The sequence below is a fragment of the Antechinus flavipes genome, chromosome 4 (assembly GCF_016432865.1).
Source record: "Antechinus flavipes isolate AdamAnt ecotype Samford, QLD, Australia chromosome 4, AdamAnt_v2, whole genome shotgun sequence".
NCBI classification, from domain to species: domain Eukaryota; kingdom Metazoa; phylum Chordata; class Mammalia; order Dasyuromorphia; family Dasyuridae; genus Antechinus; species Antechinus flavipes.
In genome coordinates this window covers 361,077,454-361,098,695 of record NC_067401.1, presented here as the reverse complement: position 1 = coordinate 361,098,695, position 21,242 = coordinate 361,077,454, and the positions used below count along the sequence as shown (strand labels likewise).

Genomic DNA, 21,242 nt, shown 5'->3' with positions numbered 1-21,242 from the left:
TAAATACTAAACAGTGTGGTACTGACTTTAAGCACACTATCAAGAACTTTTAAGTTCAAGTGTCAACTGGAGTATTCTGAGAAGACTTGAATTGATTTATGAATATGGGTAGAATTTGCATAAGCTGAGTAGAAGAAAATGGCCTGGGAAAAACAGCATCAGCAATGAAGAAGGAGCATGGCAAAGAAACGTATCCTTAACATCACTGACAAACTTGGGTGGGAACAATTTACTATCATACAAACATTTTTTTTTGAATTCCTGGTTTTGGAAATTCATTTAGGTTTATACAAATAGGCTGTCTAAAGGCATCTATTGGTAGAGTCTGAATCATTCAGAAAATTCCATTCTAAATTAAAAAGTCAACCTATTCCAGTGTTTTGTTAACATTTTCCCCACTCCTGCTTCCCATGTTCCCAACCCTAGATTAAAGATTTTTGAAAGTATTTAAATCATTAGTTTTTAGCCACTATGGTCCAAACATAAAGGCAACCACAAAAAAAGCCAACACTGCTATAATCCTTCACCATCAATGTGTTGATTAAAAATATATATTAAACCTTACTCTATCAGCCAAACCTTAAGAGGATCTATTGTTACAGGAAAAGATGTGTTTTTTTAAATGTCTAATTAAATTTTGCTTGCAGCTTTAGTACATAAAAATACAAAAGGAAATTCATCTCTGTTGTGGCTCAGGTTCCTTCATCCTGTTGAAATCTGCTCTTAATTTGGAAATATATGTTGGTTTCTACTCTGAAATTTTCATCAAATGTTACTTAGCTTGCATGTGTATCTACTGGAGGATTAAAGACTACTCTTTAATATAACTTATTTATCTATATTTAAGGACATCCAAAAGTTGAAATGGCTAAGTAGACATAGGACTTTCAAATTATGTCCAATACTATTACCATACCTCTTCATAAACTGTTAATGTTTTCCATCAGACATATATGTCTCATTAGTTTCATAAAGACATTTAAAATTGAGAGCTGACTCTCTCAATTCTCCACTCTTCCTACTTTAAAGCTAGATCAGAAAATGAACACAGGTCTGTATTACTACCTTCCTTGCTGTATGAAATTGGGTAAAGAACTCAATTCTTGCAACTTCAGTTTACTCAGCTGCAAAGCTCTTGGAGTAGAGATTAGCGTTCTATAGTTGAAAAACTTGAATTTGAACCCTATCTCAAACTTACTGGTTATCAAGTGCAAGATAAGATATATAATCTTAGTCTCAGTTTCCTTTTCTGTAAAATAGAAATAATAATAAAACCTAACATAATCAAGTTGTGAGAAATAAATGAGATAATATTTATAAAGCCCTTCTCAAACATTGAAGTGTTAAATAAACATTATCATTATCTACAAAATGAAATGGTTGACTAGGACCATAAATTTAAAAATGAATCTCACTTCAATGATCAAAGGCCTTGAAAAAACTAAGAATAATTATTAGATATAACATATTTCATTTTTCATTATACATCAGATGTGAACAGAAATTACTATTTTTAATTATAGAAACACAGTAACATATGTCAACAAAGGCTCAGAAAGCCTGTGGATTATCCTACTGTGTTAATAAATACCTATCATGAGACAGCATTGATTTTTTTTTCTTTTTTTCTTTTTTCCTGAGGCAATTGGAGTTAAGTGACTTGCCTAGGGTCACACAGCTAGGAAGTATTAAGTGTCTGAGGCCAGAGTTGAACTCAGGTCCTACTAACTTCAGGGCTGGTGCTCTATCCACTGCACTGTCTACCTGCCCTGACAGCATGAATTTTTCTTTCAACATAGCCAGTGTCAATTGTTATGGTTTGTTTTATGATGGAAATAGTTCATTTTAACTAAAATGGTCATTTTTAAGATATAAAAATTTGTATACCAAGGAACGATGTATTAAATTTAATATATATTTGTTCCATAATTTCTCAGCATTTATCAAAGTAACTATAATAAAACAGGTGCTTAATGAATCCTAGTTGGCTGATATACAGCTTTATATACTCTTCAGATAATTCAACTTAAATGAATTTCACATCATTTTCAATAGATTTATTTTTATATGTGAATCCGCTGACTGCTTTCTTTCCTCACCTCTACCCGTTGGAAACACTTCTGTCCTTCAAAACTTAGCTTTAATGCAAATTTCTAAATGAGCCCTTTCCTGATCCATACCTCCCCCCTCTCCAATTGCTAGTTATCTCTCTTCAAAAACTATCTATCCTACATATTTTTACACATATTTTAAGTATAATTATATGTGTGTACATTTTCTCTTTCATTAGAATTTTAGGTCCTTAAAGGCAAACGTTCTTTCATTTTTGTCTTTGTATGCCCAAAGTTTAGTACCATTCCTGATTCTTGGGAGACACCTAATAAGTGTTTGTTGGTTGATTGATTAACAGATTCATGGTTTTATGGGATTTTCCTTAGAACATGGAGAGAACACTTTAATTTAATTAGCAATGTCCCAAATCAGATTTCAAGGGGTTGAGAAACTAGTTGAAGAAGAGATAATGAAGTTAAGCAGTTTAGATGACTATTTCTAGGAAGTAGGTCATGAAAAGAATGAAAAGATTCTAATTTTAACTATTTTTGGTAACTAGAAAGTAGTTAGGATATTTATGGAACATCCAGAATCCCTGGGATATAAGGGTGGAGAGTGAAATAGCTTTTCTCCACTACCATCACCAACTATCTTTGTCTGCCTTCAGGTATGATAACGCTATTCCTTCTTCTGGCTGATAGTGGGTATGGTTAGGCCAAGGGGAGGATTGTCGAACACTTGAGACTATTTATATAAAGTGAAGACAGTAAGAGTGGAACTTATCAATTAATCCAATACAGGGAGGCTAGCTGGCACTATAATGTGTAAAACATGAAGTTTTGAAGACCTGAATTAAAATAATGCTTTAGAATTTTAATATGTGACTTTGGGCAAGAACTATAACCTCTCTGTGCCTGATCTATGTCTCAGTTTACATATCTATAAAAAATGGAAAAAAAGCATATCATTTTTCTTGAAAATTTTGTCATGATCAACTGAGTTATGAACAGTAAACTATTTATTATTGCTATTATTTAAAAAAAATAATAGATGCATTGTGCAGGAGAAAGCACATCATTCTGGACCACATGCAATTCCCAAATGTGTATAAAAGGCTTTTTGAATCCATTTTATACTCTCCTTCCTTGGGAGGTTCACCACAGGTAGTAAGAATCAGAAGTTATTGGTTTTCCCATAGCAATGAGATATACCTTTTATGCCTCAGTCCCTAGGCCAGTTTGAATATTTTATGGAGTTAGGGGTATCAGAAAAAGACCCAGTTGATTCAAGAAAAAGTTGAGATCCCATACTTGAACCTATACTGGCAGTCTCACAATTCCCACCATCCCTTTCCTCTTCTTTATCACCAGGCAACCCTAATCCCTCCAATCCTCTCAAATCTTGAATTCCTTTTCTCATATTTTTCAATAACTTACATGGAGAATTACATGGACTTACATGGAGAATTTAGGGTTATATAAGTCAGAATGCATCTAGTGAAAATGGAAGATTCCCAAGGTCTAGATGTTAGAACATCAGAAGCTTATGGGTAAGCTTTGATTTAACTGGAACATGAAGAGATTGGAAAACAATAATAAGTAGTATGTATATAATGCTTTTGATATTTGCAAAGCTCTTTATATATGTAATTAGGGCTTAGTCTGGCTTTGTTTTCCACATGCTAAATTCAACTAAGATGGAATTACACTACTTCTAGACATTCTGCTTTCCCCTACTACATGAAGAAAAATAGCCTCCTTCATCTGGAATAAGCTGTATCTTTAAAATTCCAAAATAGTCTTTCTATCCTCATTCTCCCACTCCAGAAATGTGAAGTTCACATTTACCTACAGAGTAGGCACCCTGACCTAAATGGGTAGGAGGAAGTTCTTCCTTTCCTGTCTCCTTTTAACCTGTGACCTAAAGAAATAGGGCTTAGGGTTGGCATTTTATCTTTAATTCCTCAGTTCTAGGCATGATGTGTTTTTTTTTTAATAATTATAACTTTTTATTGACAGCACCCATGCCAGGGTTTCACTCACTTCTGTTCCGATTTTTCCCCTACCTCTACCCCCTCCCCCAGATGGCAAGCAGTCTTATACATGTTAAATATGCCATAGTATATCCTAGATACAATATATGTGTGCAGAACTGAACAGTTCTTTTGTTGCACAGGAAGAATTGGATTCAGAAGGTATAAATAACCTGGGAAGAGAAACAAAAATGCAAACAGTTTACATTCATTTCCCAGTGTTCTTTCTTTGGGTGTAGCTGTTTCTGTCCATCATTGATCAATTGAAACAGAGTTAGGTCTCTTTGTCAAAGAAATCCACTTCCATCAGAATACATCCTTATACAGTATCGTTGTTGAAATATATAATGATCTCTTGGTTCTGCTCATTTCACTTAGCATCAGTTCATGTCTCTCCAAGCCTCTCTATATTCATCCTGCTAGTCATTTCTTACGGAACAAGAATATTCCATAACATTCATATACCACAATTTACCCAACCATTCTTCAATTGATGGGCATACATTTATTTTCAAGTTTCTAGCCACTACAAACAGGGCTGCCACAAAAGTCCCTTTCCCTTCTTTAGTATCTCTTTGGGGTATAAGTCCAGTAGTAGAATTGCTGGATCAAAGAGTATGCACAGTTTGATAACTTTTGGGGCATAATTCCATATTGCTCTCTAGAATGGTTGGATTCGTTCACAACTCCATCAACAATGCATCAGTGTCCCAGTTTTCTTGCATCCCCTCCAACATTCATCATTATTTTTTCCTGTCATCTTAGCCAATCTGACAGGTGTGTAGTGGTATCTCAGAGTTGTCTTAATTTGCATTTCTCTGATCAATAGTGATTTGGAACACTCTTTTATATGAGTGGTAATAGTTTCAATTTCATCATCTGAAAATTGTCTATTTATATCCTTTGACCATTTACATGATGTTGTTCTTCAGTGTTTTCTTTTTTTTTAATTTTTAAATAATTTTTTATTGATAGAACGCATGCCAGGGTAATTTTTTACAGCATTATCCCTTGCATTCACTTCTGTTCCGATTTTTCCCCTCCCTCCCTCCACCCCTTCCCCCAGATGGCAAGAGTCCTTTACATGTTGAATGGGTTGCAGTATATCTTAGATACAATATATGTGTGCAGAACCAAACAGTTTTCTTGTTGCACAGAGAGAATTGAATTCAGAAGGTATAAATAACCCGGGAAGAAAAACATAAATGCAAGCAGTTTATATTCATTTCCAGTGTTCTTTCTCTGGGTGTAGGTGCTTCTGTCCATCTTTGATCAATTAAGGCTCTCTTTATCAAAGAGGTCCACTTCCATCAGAATACATCCTCAAACAGTATCGTTGTTGAGGTATATAATGATCTCCTAGTTCTGGTCATTTCACTCAGCATCAGTTCATGTAAGTCTCGCCAGTCCTCTCTGTATTCATCCTGCTGGTCGTTCCTTACAGAACAATAATATTCCATAACGTTCATATACCACAATTTACTCAACCATTCTCCAATTGATGGACATCCTTTCATTTTCCAGCTTCTAGCCACTACAAACAGGGCTGCCACAAACATTTTGGCACATACAGGTCCCTTTCCTTTCTTTAGTATCTCTTTGGGGTATAAGCCCAGTAGAAACACTGCTGGATCAACGGGTATGCACAGCTTTATAACTTTTTGAGCATAATTCCAAATTGCTCTCCAGGATGGCTGGATGTGTTCACAATTCCACCAACAATGTATCAGTGTCCCTGTTTTCCCACATCCCCTCCAACATTCCCCATTATCTTTCCCTGTCATTCTAGCCAATCTGACAGGGGTGTAGTGGTATCTCAGAGTTGTCTTAATTTGCATTTCTCTGATTAATAATGATTTGGAGCATATTTTCATATGGCTATAAATAGTTTCAATTTCTTCGTCTGAGAATTGTCTGTTCATATCCTTTGACCATTTATCAATTGGAGAATGGTTTGATTTCTTATAGATTAGGGTCAATTCTCTATATATTTTGGAAATGAGGCCTTTATCAGAACCTTTGATTGTAAAAATGTTTTCCCAATTTATTGTTTCCTTTCTAATCTTGTTTGCATTTGTTTTGTTTGTACAAAAACTTTTCAATTTGATATAATCAAAATTTTCTATGTTGTGGTCAATAGTGATCTCTAGTTCTTCGTTGGTCATAAATTCCTCCCTCTTCCACAGATCTGAGAGGTAAACTATCCTATGCTCTTCCAATTTATTTATCATCTCATTCTTTATGCCTAGATCATGAACCCATTTTGACCTTATCTTGGTGTATGGTGTTAAGTGTGGGTCAATGCCTAGTTTCTGCCATACTGATTTCCAATTTTCCCAGCAATTTTTGTCAAATAATGCATTCTTATCCCAGAAACTGGTGTCTTTGGGTTTGTCAAACACTATATTATTAAAGTTATTGGCTGTTTTGTCCTTTGAACCTAACCTATTCCATTGATCAACTAGTCTATTTCTTAGCCAATACCAGATGGTTTTAGTAACTGCTGCTTTATAATATAATTTTAGATTTGGTACAGCTAGGCCACCTTCATTTGATTTTTTTTTTCATTAATTCCCTTGAAATTCTTGACCTTTTGTTTTTCCATATGAACTTGTTTGTTATTTTTTCTAATTCATCAAAGTAGTTTTTTGGGAGTCTGATTGGTATAGCGTAGATTAAATAAGTAGATTAATTTAGGTAGTATTGTCATCTTTATTATATTTGCTTGCCCAATCCAAGAGCATTTAATATTTTTCCAATTGTTTAGATCAGACTTAATTTGTGTGGAAAGTGTTTTGTAGTTTTGCTCATAAAGTTTCTGATTTTCCCTTAGCAGATAGATTCCTAAATATTTTATACAATCAGTAGTTACTTTAAATGGAATTTCTTTTTGTATCTCTAACTGTTGGGTTTTGTTAGTGATATATAAGAATGCTGATGACTTATGTGGGTTTATTTTATATCCTGCAACTTTGCTGAAGGTGTAGATTGTTTCTAATAACTTTTTGGTAGAATCTCTGGGGTTTTCTAGGTATACCATCATATCATCAGCAAAGAGTGATAATTTGGTTTCCTCATTGCCTATTCTTATTCCTTTAATCTCTTTCTCAACTCTTATTGCCAAAGCTAGCATTTCTAATACAATATTAAATAATAACAGTGATAGCGGGCAACCTTGTTTTACTCCTGATCTTATTGGGAATGGTTGTAGTTTGTCCCCGTTACATATGGTGCTTACTGCTGGTTTTAAATAGATGCTACTGATTATTTTAAGGAAAAGTCCATTTATTCCTATACTCTCAAGAGTTTTTAATAGGAATGGATGTTGGATTTTATCAAATGCTTTTTCTGCATCTATTGAGATGATCATATGGTTTTTGTTAATTTGATTATTAATATGGCCAATTATATTGATAGTTTTCCTAATATTTAACCAGCCCTGCATTCCTGGTATAAATCCTACTTGATGATGATGTATTATCCTGGGGGTGATTTTCTGTAGTCTTTTTGCTAATATCTTATTTAAGATTTTAGCATCAATATTCATTAGGGAGATTGGTCTATAATTTTCTTTCTCTGTTTTCAACTTACCTGGTTTAGGTATCAGTACCATGTCTGTGTCATAAAAGGAGTTTGGTAGGACTCCTTCATTTCCTATTTTTTCAAATAGTTTATAAAGTATTGAGGCTAATTGATCTTTGAATGTTTGGTAGAATTCACATGTAAATCCATCTGGTCCCGGGGATTTTTTTTTTTAGGGAGTTGATTAATAGCTTGTTCTATTTCTTTTTCTGAAATGGGACTATTTAAGCAATTTACTTCCTCCTCTGATAATCTGGGAAGCCTATATTTTTGGAGGTAGTCATCCATTTCACTTAGGTTATCAAATTTATTGGCATAAAGTTGGGCAAAGTAACCCCTTATTATTTCTTTAATTTCCTCTTCATCAGTGGTAAGTTCTCCTTTTTCATTTTTAAGACTGCCAATTTGATTTCCCTCTCTCCTTTTTCTAATCAGATTTACCAAAGGTTTATCAATTTTATTGGTTTTTTCATAAAACCAACTCTTAGTTTTATTTATTAGTTCAATAGTTTTTTTTACTTTCTATATTATTAATTTCTCCTTTTAATTTTAGAATTTTAAGTTTAGTAATTGATTGGGAGTTTTTTATTTGGTCTTTTTCTAACTTTTTAAGTTCCAGGCCCAATTCATTGATCTTCTCTTTTTCTATTTTATTCAAGTAAGCCTCTAAGGATATAAAATTTCCCCTTATTACTGCTTTGGCTGCATCCCATAAATTTTGATATGATGTCTCATTGTTGTCATTATCTTGAGTGAAATTATTAATTGTGTCTCTAATTTGCTGTTTCACCCAATCATTCTTTAAGATGAGATTATTTAGTTTCCAATTACTTTTTGGTCTATTTACACCTAACTTTTTGTTAAATGTAGTTTTTATTGCATTGTGACCTGAAAAAAAAAAGCATTTACTATTTCTGCCTTCTTGCATTTAATTTTGAGGTCTTTATGTCCTAATATATGGTCAATTTTTGTGTAGGTTCCATGAACTGCTGAGAAGAAAGTATACTCCTTTCTGTCACCATTCAGTTTTCTCCAGAGATCTATCATACCTAATTTTTCTAATATTCTATTTACCTCTTTAATTTCTTTCTTATTTGTTTTGTGATTTGATTTATCTAAATCTGAGAGTGCAAGATTGAGATCTCCCACTATTATAGTTTTGCTGTCTATTTCTTCTCACAACTCTCTTAGCTTCTCTTTAAGGAAGTTAGATGCAATACCACTTGGTGCATATATGTTTAAAACTGATATTGCTTCATTCTCTATAATACCCTTAAGCAAGATATAGTTTCCTTCCTTATCTCTTTTAATTAGATCAATCTTTGCTTTTGCTTGATCTGAGATAAGGATGGCTACCCCTGCTTTTTTGACTTTACCTGAAGCATAATAGATTCTGCTCCAGCCTTTTACCTTTAGTCTGTATGTATCTTCCTGTTTTAAATGTGTTTCCTGTAAACAACAGATTGTAGGGTTCTGACTTTTGATCCAATCTGCTATCCACCTCCTCTTTATGGCAGAGTTCATCCCATTCACATTTGCGGTTAAAATAACCAATTCTGCATTTCCTGTCATCCTAATATCCCCAGATTATACTTTTCTTTTTCTTGCCCTCCTTCCCTTCTTCCCTATTGGTCCCACTGACGTCGCACAGCTCTCCCTCTTTAGTATTCCTCCCTCCTCCCTTGGAATCCCTTCCCCTTTCTTGTATCCTTCCCTTATTACTCTTTTTCCTTCTCCCTTTTCCTCTCCCACTTTTTAATGAAGTGAGAGAAGAATCTGTGTAAAACAAATATGTCAATTGTTTCCTCTTTGAGCCAACTCTGATGAGAGTAGGATTCACACAATGTTCCTCCCCCTCTCTAAGTTCCCTCATATATGATAGGTTTCCTCTGCCTCATTGTCGCATGTAGTTTCCCTCTTTTTATCTCCCTTCTTCCCTTTTTCTGGCACTATCCCCTTTCCATTTCTACTTCCCTTTTTTATGTTATATCGGTAAAATCAAATTATACATATGATTTTTATGTATATTCACAACAGAAATACAGTTCTCAAGAGTTCCTTTTACCTTTTTCTACTTCTCTTGATTCCTGTTGTTGAAGATCAAATTTTTTGTTTAAGTCTGGTTTTTTCCTTAGAAACAGATGGAATTCCTCTATTTCATTAAATATCCATCTTCTTCCATGGAAAAAAATACTCAGCTTAGCTGGATAGTTTATTCTTGGCTGCATTCCAAGTTCTTTTGCCTTTTGGAATCTCTGATTCCAGGCCCTTCGATCCTTTAATGTTGATGCAGCCAGATCTTGCGTGACCCTTATTGTGGCATCTCGGTATTTGAACTGTTTTTTCCTGGTTGCTTGTAAAATTTTTTCTTTAGTCTGGAAATTCTGAAGTTTGGCCACAATATTCCTTGGAGTCTTTATTTTAGGGTCTTTTTCAGAAGGTGTTCGATGAATTCTTTCAACGCCTATTTTCCCTTCCGGTTCTATTACTTCTGGGTAGTTCTCTTTGATGATTTCCTGTAAAATAGTATCTAGGCTCTTTTTTTCATCATAATTTTCGGGTAGTCCGATGATCCTCAGGTTATCTCTCCTAGATTTATTTTCCAGATCTGTTGTTTTTCCCAGCAAATATTTGACATTTTTTTCCAATCTTTCATTTTTTTGGTTTTGCTTGACTGATTCTTGATGTCTCAATGAATCAGTCATTTCTATTTGTTCAGTTCTAATTTTTAGTGAGTTATTTTCTTCATTAGCTTTTTTTACTTCTTTTTGTATATGTCCAATTGAGTTGTTTTGCTCTATGGAATTTTTTTCCATTTCACTAATTTTTTTTTTTTTTTAGTGAGTCATTTTCTTTTTCCAATTCGCAAACTCTGTTTTTTACCTTTTCCAATTCACATTTCAGGAAGTTGTTTTCTTTTTCCACTTTATCAAATTTTTCTTTTAATGAGTTATGTGCCTTTTCTGTACTCTTTTGCATAGCTTCTCTTTCCTTTCCCCATTTCTCTTCTAGCTCTCTTTTAAGGTTTTGAATAGTCTCTTCTAGGAGAGCCTTTTGTATTGGAGACCAACAATCGTCTGGAGACTGTCTGCTATTAGTCTCTTCAGGGTTGAAAAGCTGTTCTCTTTCTGTGTAGAAACTATCAATTGTTCTTTTGATTTTTTTACTCATTTTGTTAAAGCCTGTAAGGTCCACCTTCAGAGCCAGGAGGTTACCAGCTTCCTCTGCAGAGCAGTGAAAGGTATATGGACGGGGTAGCTGTCCTGTTGACCAGCTACAAAAAGCAGCGAGGTACTGGAGTGCTCTGGGAAAGAGTTCCCCACCTGAAAGTAACTCAGGCCTGCAGGGCCGGGCTGGGAAAATGCCTTTCAAAGAACCTCAGCTGTGTGAGATAATGACTGCCCTGGGGCTAGACACTTAGCAGTGAGAGTTTCACTGCCCCAAGCCAAACCCTGCCCTGGGGCTGTGGGTATTAGCAGCTGAGCAGTGAATGGATTTGCAGGAACCGAAAGTGTCTGGGAAGTGCAGTCAGCTGGGGAGGTTCTATTGCCCCAGGCCGAGCCCCCACACTGCCGATTATAGCTGCCCAGGCTGTGCCCCCCTGCCGTGCAGATTAATAACTGCTCCCGCAAAAGCCCCGAACTGCCGGATGTGGCCATAGGGCTTCAGTAAAGTCTGCCTGAGTCACTTCTGGGTTTGAGGGGTTACAGCCAGATCTCATTAGGTTCTGGCGTTTTTTAGAGGACCCTCTGTTTTAGGCTTTAACTTCTCTGCCAGTTTACTGCTTTGTAATCAAGGCAGAGCAGTCAGCCTATAGCAGAGTCGTCTCTATAACTTCTCTAACCACAGAGATCACCCCCGCCCCTGGTCTGCTCAGGACGCTAGCCTCTCGCTGCCTGTGCTAGTCTGTTCCTGGCCCCTCAAGACAAACCTTTCCTGGCGAGCTTCCGGATCGGCTGGTAAGTTGTAGTGCTTCTTATCTTCATGAATTTAAGCTGTGAAGAGTTATTTTTTGAGGCTGGATTAAATATTTGGTTGTGAGGGTAATGAGAGGAGCTTAGAGAGTCGTGTGTGCCTGCTCTGCCATCTTGGCTCCGCCCCCTCTTCAGTGTTTTCAATCATGTTTGACTCTTCATGACTTGATTTGGCTAAGATACTGGAGTAATTAACCATTGCCTCCTCCAGCTCATTTTATAAATGGGGTAACTGAGGCAAATAGGGCTAAGTGACTTGTCTAGGGTCACACAAAGTAAGTACCTAAGGCCAGATTTGAACTCAGAAAAGCAACTCTTTCTGATTCTGGGTACTTACTCTATCCAACTGCATTTCCTAGATGCCCCTACTCTACCACCTAGATGTTCCCAACATAAAATTGCTACTCAACCCAGGAATTTAAGTTATGGAGAACTTGGAGAAAGGATTGCTTGTCAGTTATGCAGCAAACCTACCCATATCTAAGGTGGGTCTTTGGACTTGGAACTTGTTACTGTTCAAAACTAATCTTCTTCTCCCAAGAGTATAAAATGGTACCGGGCAGAAATTATTCGCCCACACCCTAGCCAGGTGTTGAGAATAATTGTGTATTTATTCTTTCTATGTAGCTTTGAAATAATTAATAATGTTGTAGAAAAAAAATTAGCTTTTAAGTAGTTATATGGAACTGTGATGTAGAAAACCCCATACAATAAAGAGGACACTAATATTGGGTCTACATACCCTAAAACCTTTTAAAGGGCACAGAAGAACACTTACAAATGGATGAAATATAATATTATTGATCATTAGGTAGTGGGGGGGAGGTTAACCATTTAAATCTTGCAACAAGGCTAAGGGGTATGTATTATTATTTTCCTCATTTTTCAGAAGTAGGCTAAGGTAAGTATCTGAGTCAGTCTTTGTCTGGTTTATTTAAATCCACTTTGCTGCTTCTGGCAATGGGTGAAATACGGATAGGGAGTGGGGCATTATGGAAGCTGGAATTCTATGTATGTTGCTATAAGTATTGTGCATATTGTTTTCCTGATTCTTATTTCACCTACACTAAATCATATTAATTCATTCTAGCTTCCTCTGAATTCTTCATATTTGCCATTTTTTGGCATAGTTATATCCCCTTATATTCATGTATTTTGCTATTTCCCAATTCATGCTAGGTATTAAAACAAATTAAAATTATCCTGCAAACTTTAGTTTCAGAATATTTTTTCTAATAACACAGTAGCACTCATTTAACTAAACAATTTGCCAACTATTTTTTAAAAAATAGATTATTATTAGATATAAAAGTAAATGGGTTTGGCTTTCACTAAATAACAAAACTCAACTTTTTATTGCCTCATTCAAAAAAAATTGCACAAATTTGATCAGTGCATGACTAAATCCATCCAATGTTTATGAGACATATGTTTTCAAAATTTTTCTTAGCAACCAACTTGACTGAATATACCTTTCTTTTTAATAGCAATGTTGCAATAACCAACAAAACAAGCACTATAAAAGCATGCTGGGAATAAATTTGTAGGTACTTTTTACCTTTTAAAACAGAAATGAATCAAATTACTGTGTGTGGTTTGACCTGTAATGTAAAGAAATAAAAATCTATGGTTTCCAAAACAATAATAATAGCAAGATATGTAAGATTAGTCTGTTTCAGCTCTTGAAAACTCAAAGGATTGAATTAATTTATCACTCATCAGTTAAGATTAATCCTCCAGGTGCACATGACCTTCTGGAAAGCAATGTGTAGAACAGCCAGATGATATGCTTTGGCCTTCAAATATTTAAACTGGAACTGAGCACTATTACCTACAGAATGCTAGAAGGAAGCCAGAAATAGAGTAAAATCCCTTTTCAAGTTTTATGTGTTTTCAAGTGGTTACCCATATACTTTTTTTTTAGCTTAATATATGTTGATCAAATTGTGAATTTTTATTTAAGATTCTTTCTACCTTTTCTGCAATTCTTAGAAAGACAATTCAGAACTATTATATCTGAGCCTTGGTTCAGAATCTATCTTAATAATATAATCAAAGAAAGATAAGAGCTACAAAGGACAAGGGGACAACAAATGCAATTTGGACTTTTGAAAGAATCCCCTACATATTGCTGGAAAATTCAATAAGCTGGAGTGGGTAACCCACTGCTAATTGAGGTTGATGCAACATATTTCATTTTAGTGAACCAGCTAATTGTTAGGAAGAGTTTTTTGTTCCTTTTTTGCTTCAGTCTCTGCAACTTCCATCTAGTGTTTCCAGTTTTGTTCTCTAGAGCCAAACTAAAGATTTTAATCACTTTTAATCTTAATATTGTTTATTTTCCCTCAGTGATTAGTCTTCCCATCTTGGAACATTCTTCTACAATGTTGGTCCCCTTTTCACATTGGTGAATTCCTTTCAGGAGTCTCCAGTTTGATGACACATCCAGATTTGCTATACTTGATTTTTTTAGCTGTACTTCACCACCATGCCCCTTTCTCCTGCCCACTCCTGCTTTTCAGGTCCCTTTTGCGGGTTGTCTTCTCTCATTGGAATATAAATTCCTTTAGGATAGTGACTATCTTTCTTTTTGTTTGTATGTATAGTACCAGAATTTTTCCAATGCCTGGCCCTATTTAATAATATATAGTGGGTTATTTCCTGCCTTTTTTCCCCACAATAGCCTTTCAGTTTTTTGATTACTTGAAGATAACTTTCACTTCTCTTCAGTCTCTTTTTGTATTTACTCAGTTTTTGACAATTGATACATTCTCATAGTTATACCATTGGTCTAAATGTATTACTCTCAAAGATGTAGGTCTCACCTTTTAAATTATATCTCTTTGGTAGTATATGAATATTATGGAATATTATTGTTTGGTAAGAAATGACCAACAGGATGATTTTAGAAAGGCCTGAAGAGACTTACATGAAGTGATGCTGAGTGAAATGAGCAGGGCCAGGAGATCATTATATAATTCAACAACAATACTATATGATGAACAATTCTGATGGACGTGGCCCTCTTCAGCAATGATATGAACTAAATCAGTTCCAATAGAGCAGTAATGAACTGAACCAGCTACATCCAGTGAAAGAATTCTGGGAGATGACTAAGAACCATTACATTGAATTCTTAATCCTTATATTTTTGCCCACCTGCATTTTTGATTTCCTTCACAGGCTAATTGTACAATATTTCAGAGTCTGATTCTTTTTGTACAGCAAAATAACAGTTTGGTTATGTATACTTATTTTGATTTTAATTTATACTTTAATATATTTAACATGTATTGATCATCCTGCCATCTAGAGGAGGGGGTGGGGGGAAGAAGGGGAAAAATTGGAACAAAAACTTTGGCAATTGGCAATGCTGTAAAAGTACCCATGCATATAACTTGTAAATAAAAAGCTATTTAAAAAAAAGAAGAAGAAAATTTAAAAAAATAAATAAATAATATCTCTTTGGGGGGAAAAACGGTATTGTTAAAGACTGAAAAATAATATAACAAAACTACCACATTAAATATATTTAGTATAAAAGGTAGGTACATGGGTATATGGGGAAGGGCCAAAGAGTTTGCTGTGGGATTTCAAGCTGTGCTAAGGCCAAAAGTGGAAGGTGGTGGCCTAAGAATGGCTAGGGTGCTTGCATGGACAAGGTGGTGTGAATACATATTCACATATCTGATAGAGGTGAAGAGAAAGGGTGAAAAAGTAATATGTATACAGCAAACTCTATCTTTATTTCAGAATCATAGAAAGATAAGGAAAAGTCAGCCATTGCAAGATAAGCTTTATTCAGGTTTTTTACAAGCTTGACATGCAAGGAGAAGAACCACTATAGTCTATATTTGTACCAGTATGGTAATTATTTTGTTGTATTTATCTTGTCTTTACAAATATATCACAACTTCCTTGTAGACAGGGAATATCCTTTATATATCTTTGCATGTCCCAAGGTGCTCAGCTCTGTTAAACACATAGCAATTCTCAGTGTATCTTTATTGGTGGACTGATAGCTTGCTTAATTAATTCTTCTATTTATAAGACTATATGTGTAATGTCTGGTTATATTGCACACTTTAACAAAAACAGCATAGCTGCTCAAATTTATTAGAATAAAAGACAAAGAAACTGCGTTGATAGCATATTGTGTTTTAATCTAAAAAGAAGATTAAATTCAAAGTTTAACAATATGAAAGATTACCAAATAAATTTTGGATTAAACCCTTTCTTTAAACAAAGATGAAACACATTTGTACTTTTTACTGTTGTTCCAATGTTTACAATCCATTTTTTTGCAAATTTTAAATATATTCATACAAGTTCTTTTCCATGAGTATTTGATTTGCCATAAAGATTTTTCCCAACCAGAAGTCCAAGCCTAGACAGCATCACAACTAACTATTATTCATTTCTTGCATGTCATGCCCCAAATTCATGTTTTTGGAATGCAGCAAAATTTCCTCCAAACCTCCTGCCAGCTTTGGAGATGCCAATAGATGTTTGACATTTCTGCTACATACATTCTATAGGTATTCAACTCTAGAATCTTTTCTCTCAGGGTCCCATCAGACACAAAATTCTTAGCTCACCTGCAAATTCTTCCTTTCTGGAGGCATTTTTGGAAGTATGAGAGGGGAAGTCAGCCTATCAGAATTCCTTGACTTCCAAGGCCAATAGCTAAAGCATTGACTGGCCATGTCTCATGGAGGCAACTGTTCACCATTTATTCAGGTGATAGCTTTACCTTCCAGTGGACCTGAGGGCAGCCTCAGGTAGAAGAGGGTCTGCCAGGTGTAAGGAAAAATCAAGACAGACAAGCATGTTTAGCCTGCCTTGTCTCTCCATAATTAGATTTACTATCCTGAATAAATCTACCTCTTTACTGCCTAGTCCTGACAGCAGTAGGAACATGCTCTAGGGTTTGGCAGGAACAACTCTGAGTGACACTCCAATTCACCTCACTCTCTCTCAGTTTGCTGCATGACTAATTGGAGCCAAAGGCAAAACTTAAGCAAATGATTACAATGGAAGGTGCATAGCAAATGTTTAGAAAAATCTATTTTCCTACAAGAGTACTAAATGTAGTTGTTTGAATCCTGTAGTGGTTGCATAGCTCACTGCATGAGCATGATCTCTGGAAAGCAAAACAAAACATAAATCCTTCTCTATGCTACAAATTCATTCTTAATAACTGCAAAGCTGAGTCAGCGGTATTTTACAAACTTTCTTTGGAAACCTAAAGCTTCCAACACTGATTCAAGAATATTATGAGTACAGTAGATTTCAATAAAGCAAATTGTCAGCATAACTATGTTAAATGACTGTACTGGTTAGGAAAAGAGGCATGGTATTAGAACCAAAATAACCTACTATAATAAGATGGTATCTACTACATTGATGTTTGCAGAAAAATGCTTTAAAATTAAAAAAAAAAGTTCAAATGCAAACTTAATACATCTCCACCAAGTACAGATTTCAAAGGTCAAAAGAAGACACATACATTGTATGTGATTAATTTTTTGAAACTAGCCATTCCATTTTCACAGATTAAAAGTCTGCATAAATATCTCATTTCTACAAAGTGAATTTACATTTAAAGTACAAAGTGCAAATACTATGGTTGTTGTTTTTTTTCTTAATTGCCTTTTGGTGAGGGAATCTCCCACATGTCGAAGTTCTGCCTTGCTATGATAGCCATTCATCCTTGCTTCTTTGGCTAAAAAGAGAAAAAGGTATTTTAAAAGGTCAGATTTAATCATATATTTAAAAATAACATTATATGTATTTATATAAGAATATAATTGTTTTTCTTTTAAATCTTTAAAGATTAATCAGTTTCCATTCATTTTCACCAATTATAAGAGAAAAATCCCAGTAGATTCAAATTGAACTCAAAGTAATGAAAGCCTGGTTGCTAAAATAATCAGTAAGTTCAATAGCAATTAATAGTCAACATTCTGTGTAGATATCAAATTTTCCATTTCATAATCCTTGTCTCCCCTTTCAACTCCCAAATACATTTCTAATTAAAGATATCAACCAACAAGATACTGAGTTTACTCAAATATTCAATGTGTAAAATGGAAAAATAATCAGTCAAGAAGATAAATATTATTTCAAGGAGAAGGAAAGATTATAAAGTTGAGGATATTGATTTCCCTTTTAAAATATCATGCTCCTTTTGGGAAAGATTTTACAAAAATATTAGTTTCAACTGAAGAATGTGTTTTCATTAACTCTCCCCCAAAAAAACTCATTGGTATTTCCCTGGTATACATCTCTTTATACATCTCTTCCCCCATCTTTCAGTTCATTCATTTAGGACAAAAGTGCTAATAAAGCTATGGTCATAAGTTTGATGACTATATAATCCAGTTAACTAAGTTTTATATACACACATATCACCACACACACACACACACACACAGAGAGAGAGAGAGAGAGAGAGAGAGAGAGAGAGAGAGAGAGAGAGAGAGAGAGAGTCTTGTGACACTGATTGTATTTCTACTTTTCACTCCTTTTGTAAAGGAAGGCTGCCAGAGAAAAGGAGAAAAGATCCCACTGGCTCAGCATTTTTCAATTATTAATAAGGGCAAAAGAGCCAACTAGAAATACGCATGCCCATGTAGTGTTTACCACAGTCAGGAGCAGTATCTTGAAAAAGACAAGGGTTTCATTCACAGTCCTTGAATCAAGCACCTTCTATATTCACACTGATGTTGCCATGAATTCAACTGTTTCTAGGAATATCATATTGCTGGGCCCCAGTGATTATTTTCCTGATTTGCTTCATTGGTCTACATAGAACACAATGAAATGAAGCAAGAGATATTATGGAACAAACAATAAAATTCTGTGAAAATACAATTACCCTAAATACTGCATATGGAATCTTTTAATGGGACTGTGGGCATGTTTCTCAAATCATATATTGACTACCACATACTTGACTTATGTAAAGTACCTTTCAGAAAGCTCAAATTTACCAATGGTTTCATAGAGCAGGGGTGTCAAACATGTGACCCCCAATACTCCCCAGTGAAGGAATGAGATTTAAATGTCATGGGCAAATATTAACAAAATTAATAAAAATACAATAAAATAGAGATAATATAGTTTAAGTCAATATATGTGGGGCCCCCAGGGATCATTATGTATGTTTTATTGGCCCCTGTTTCCATTTGAATTTGACAACACCACCTAAGAACATTCTAAATTCAAAACTGGAAGTAATCTTAAAAAGCATTTTTACTTATTTTTTTTCAAAATAAAATAATTTTACATACTGTGCATTAATCATTTTATATATAATAGCTATAGTAATGCAAATAACTGATATGTATATACACACATACAAATTAATGAGTTGGTTATTTTAAATATATATATAGAGAGATGTATACCATATGCATATATATTAGTTCATAAGCAAAACAATGTAAAGACAAAAACTGAAGAATATTTGTATTGACCATGCTCTATTAAAGAAATGATGGGAAACTTTATTTAAATGACTATATTCAGAAATATTTTTGACTAAATTGTGAAATAATATATCCATTTCCTATTAAATAAGAATTTGTAATTCCTTAGAAATTATATATATATATACATATATATATATATGTACATACACAAATGTGTACATATATATATTTAAGAGCCAAAAGTGATAATCCAAATTTGCGAGGCTGAAGTCAATTTTCTTGATCAGTGAGTATAGTGATTAGATAACTGGCTTCAAAAGCAGGAATCCTTTGATTTAGAGTTTGCCACTGGCATAAATTGGCAGTGTAATCCTAGGCAAGTTACTAAATTAGTACAGTGCTCTAGGCAACTCTTTAAAGGTATAAATTTCAGAGGAGGTATTAACCTGCATTGATAGAGGGAATTTCCTTTATCCTAGTGTCCCCTATACTAAGTGAAATCGGGTCTAGTCCCTTTCTCCAAACTATTTTTTTCTTTTGATCCTCTGCAGCTTGGCATTTTATTTCTCTAAGATAGTTTAGTTGTAAACTGGTATTCATGAAGTTTTTAAGAAACACATTTTGATAATAGTTTTTTCATTACAAAACATGAATCTGAAAAGAAGGTCCACAGTCTTTATAAGACTGCCAAAGGAATCCAAGACAGAAAAATAGGTTAAAAATCCTGCAGAAATAATACAACTTTTTATGTTATTCAATTTGATTTACTTAAAAACAGTATTCCAAGTATCTTTAAAATCAGAACAATTTGACTTTATTAAGAAACTGGTGAAGTTAAATTAATAGAACTAATATGCACTTCAGTACACTGGATGAGCAAAAAGGTGCAAACATTTTGAAATCTACTTTTTTCTTTGGACAGTAGATGACATTGCTCTGATCAAATACAAATTTCAAATAGAAAAGAAGAAGAGAACTGAGTAGAGAGCTTAGATGGGTCATCTTTAGCATTTTTTTTTCTGATTAAATGCTAGATATAGAAGGGCATTTTCTTGGATAGTGCCTCCCATTATCTTTTTTTTTTCCTCACAAGGAATATTTATAATTGTTTTATTATTACACTCCATAAATGTCATTAATAGCTCACCCAGCAAATTTTAATTACAAAGTCATGTTTTATAGTAATAGTGTCAAAAAAAACCCTTTAAAATATATGGGTGTATCTAAGAGAATATTCTTAGCAGAATAATGGGCAGTATTTTCAACTGACTATTCATGAGTAATTGAATCTAGTGCATGTGTGCCCTTGATTGAAAGTTTGGGGAGTTCCAGTTTTCTAAAATATTTTTAGGCCAACCCATTTTTAAAGCATAAATGATTTGTAGAGGGATTTTAAAAGTTAAAACCATAAATATTTGCTAAACAAAGAAAAACTTATCACAAATCTTGTTCTGTGAAATGGTTTTAAGCTTCAGCCAAGGTGTAGGAGGTCTCCATTTAAAAACCATAACAAAAGCAGAATTTGCTTTAGGAATTTTGTAGGGAACATCAAACTAGGAAAGAGGCGAAGTAAACAACAAATTGACTAGTTGAAGTGAAGGAGGGAAATTTGCCCTGGCCTTTTGAGATAGAGAAATGATTCAACTTATGTTGTCTTTTAGCAAATACTCTAGATTTGAACAAAAGAGGGAGAGGGGAAAAGACTTATGACAATTGTGTCTATTTCACAGATTTGCATTATGATCTTTATACATACATAGATTGATATTGATATCTAATTTACTATCTCTGTGGATATATAATACATCTACATAGATATGTTAGTATATATACAAAAAACTATATACATATGTGCACATATATAGATATTCCATACACATCTATATATTCTATATAAGGTCGCTAGATGATACATCAAATAGAATGCCAAACCAGCTGTCAGGAAGAAGTGAATTCAAATCCAGTCTCAAACACTTCCTAGGTCTGTGACCTTGCACAAATCATTTAACCCCATTTGCCTCAATTTCCTTATTTGTAAAATAAGCTGGGAAGATAAAACAAACTATTACATTATCTTTCTCCAATAAAATCCTAAATGGGGTCAAAAGTGTTGAATATGACTAAAATGAGTGAACATATATTCAGTATATTCTTATATATTCTGCC

At 34.3% G+C, this 21,242-nt stretch overlaps 1 protein-coding gene across 4 annotated transcripts in view; it reads right to left on the bottom strand.

The window, feature by feature from the left end:
- Nucleotides 1-15,782: 15,782 nt before the first annotated feature.
- The window catches only part of SMOC2 (SPARC related modular calcium binding 2), a 260,249-nt gene continuing 254,789 nt past the window's right edge, over nucleotides 15,783-21,242 (bottom strand). For all 4 annotated transcript variants that reach the window (XM_051998150.1, XM_051998151.1, XM_051998153.1 and 1 more), the window contains one exon: nucleotides 15,783-17,365. In XM_051998150.1, coding sequence (XP_051854110.1) covers nucleotides 17,348-17,365 — 18 coding nt within the window. In that variant the 3' untranslated portion in view covers nucleotides 15,783-17,347. The remainder of the gene's footprint in view (nucleotides 17,366-21,242) is intronic.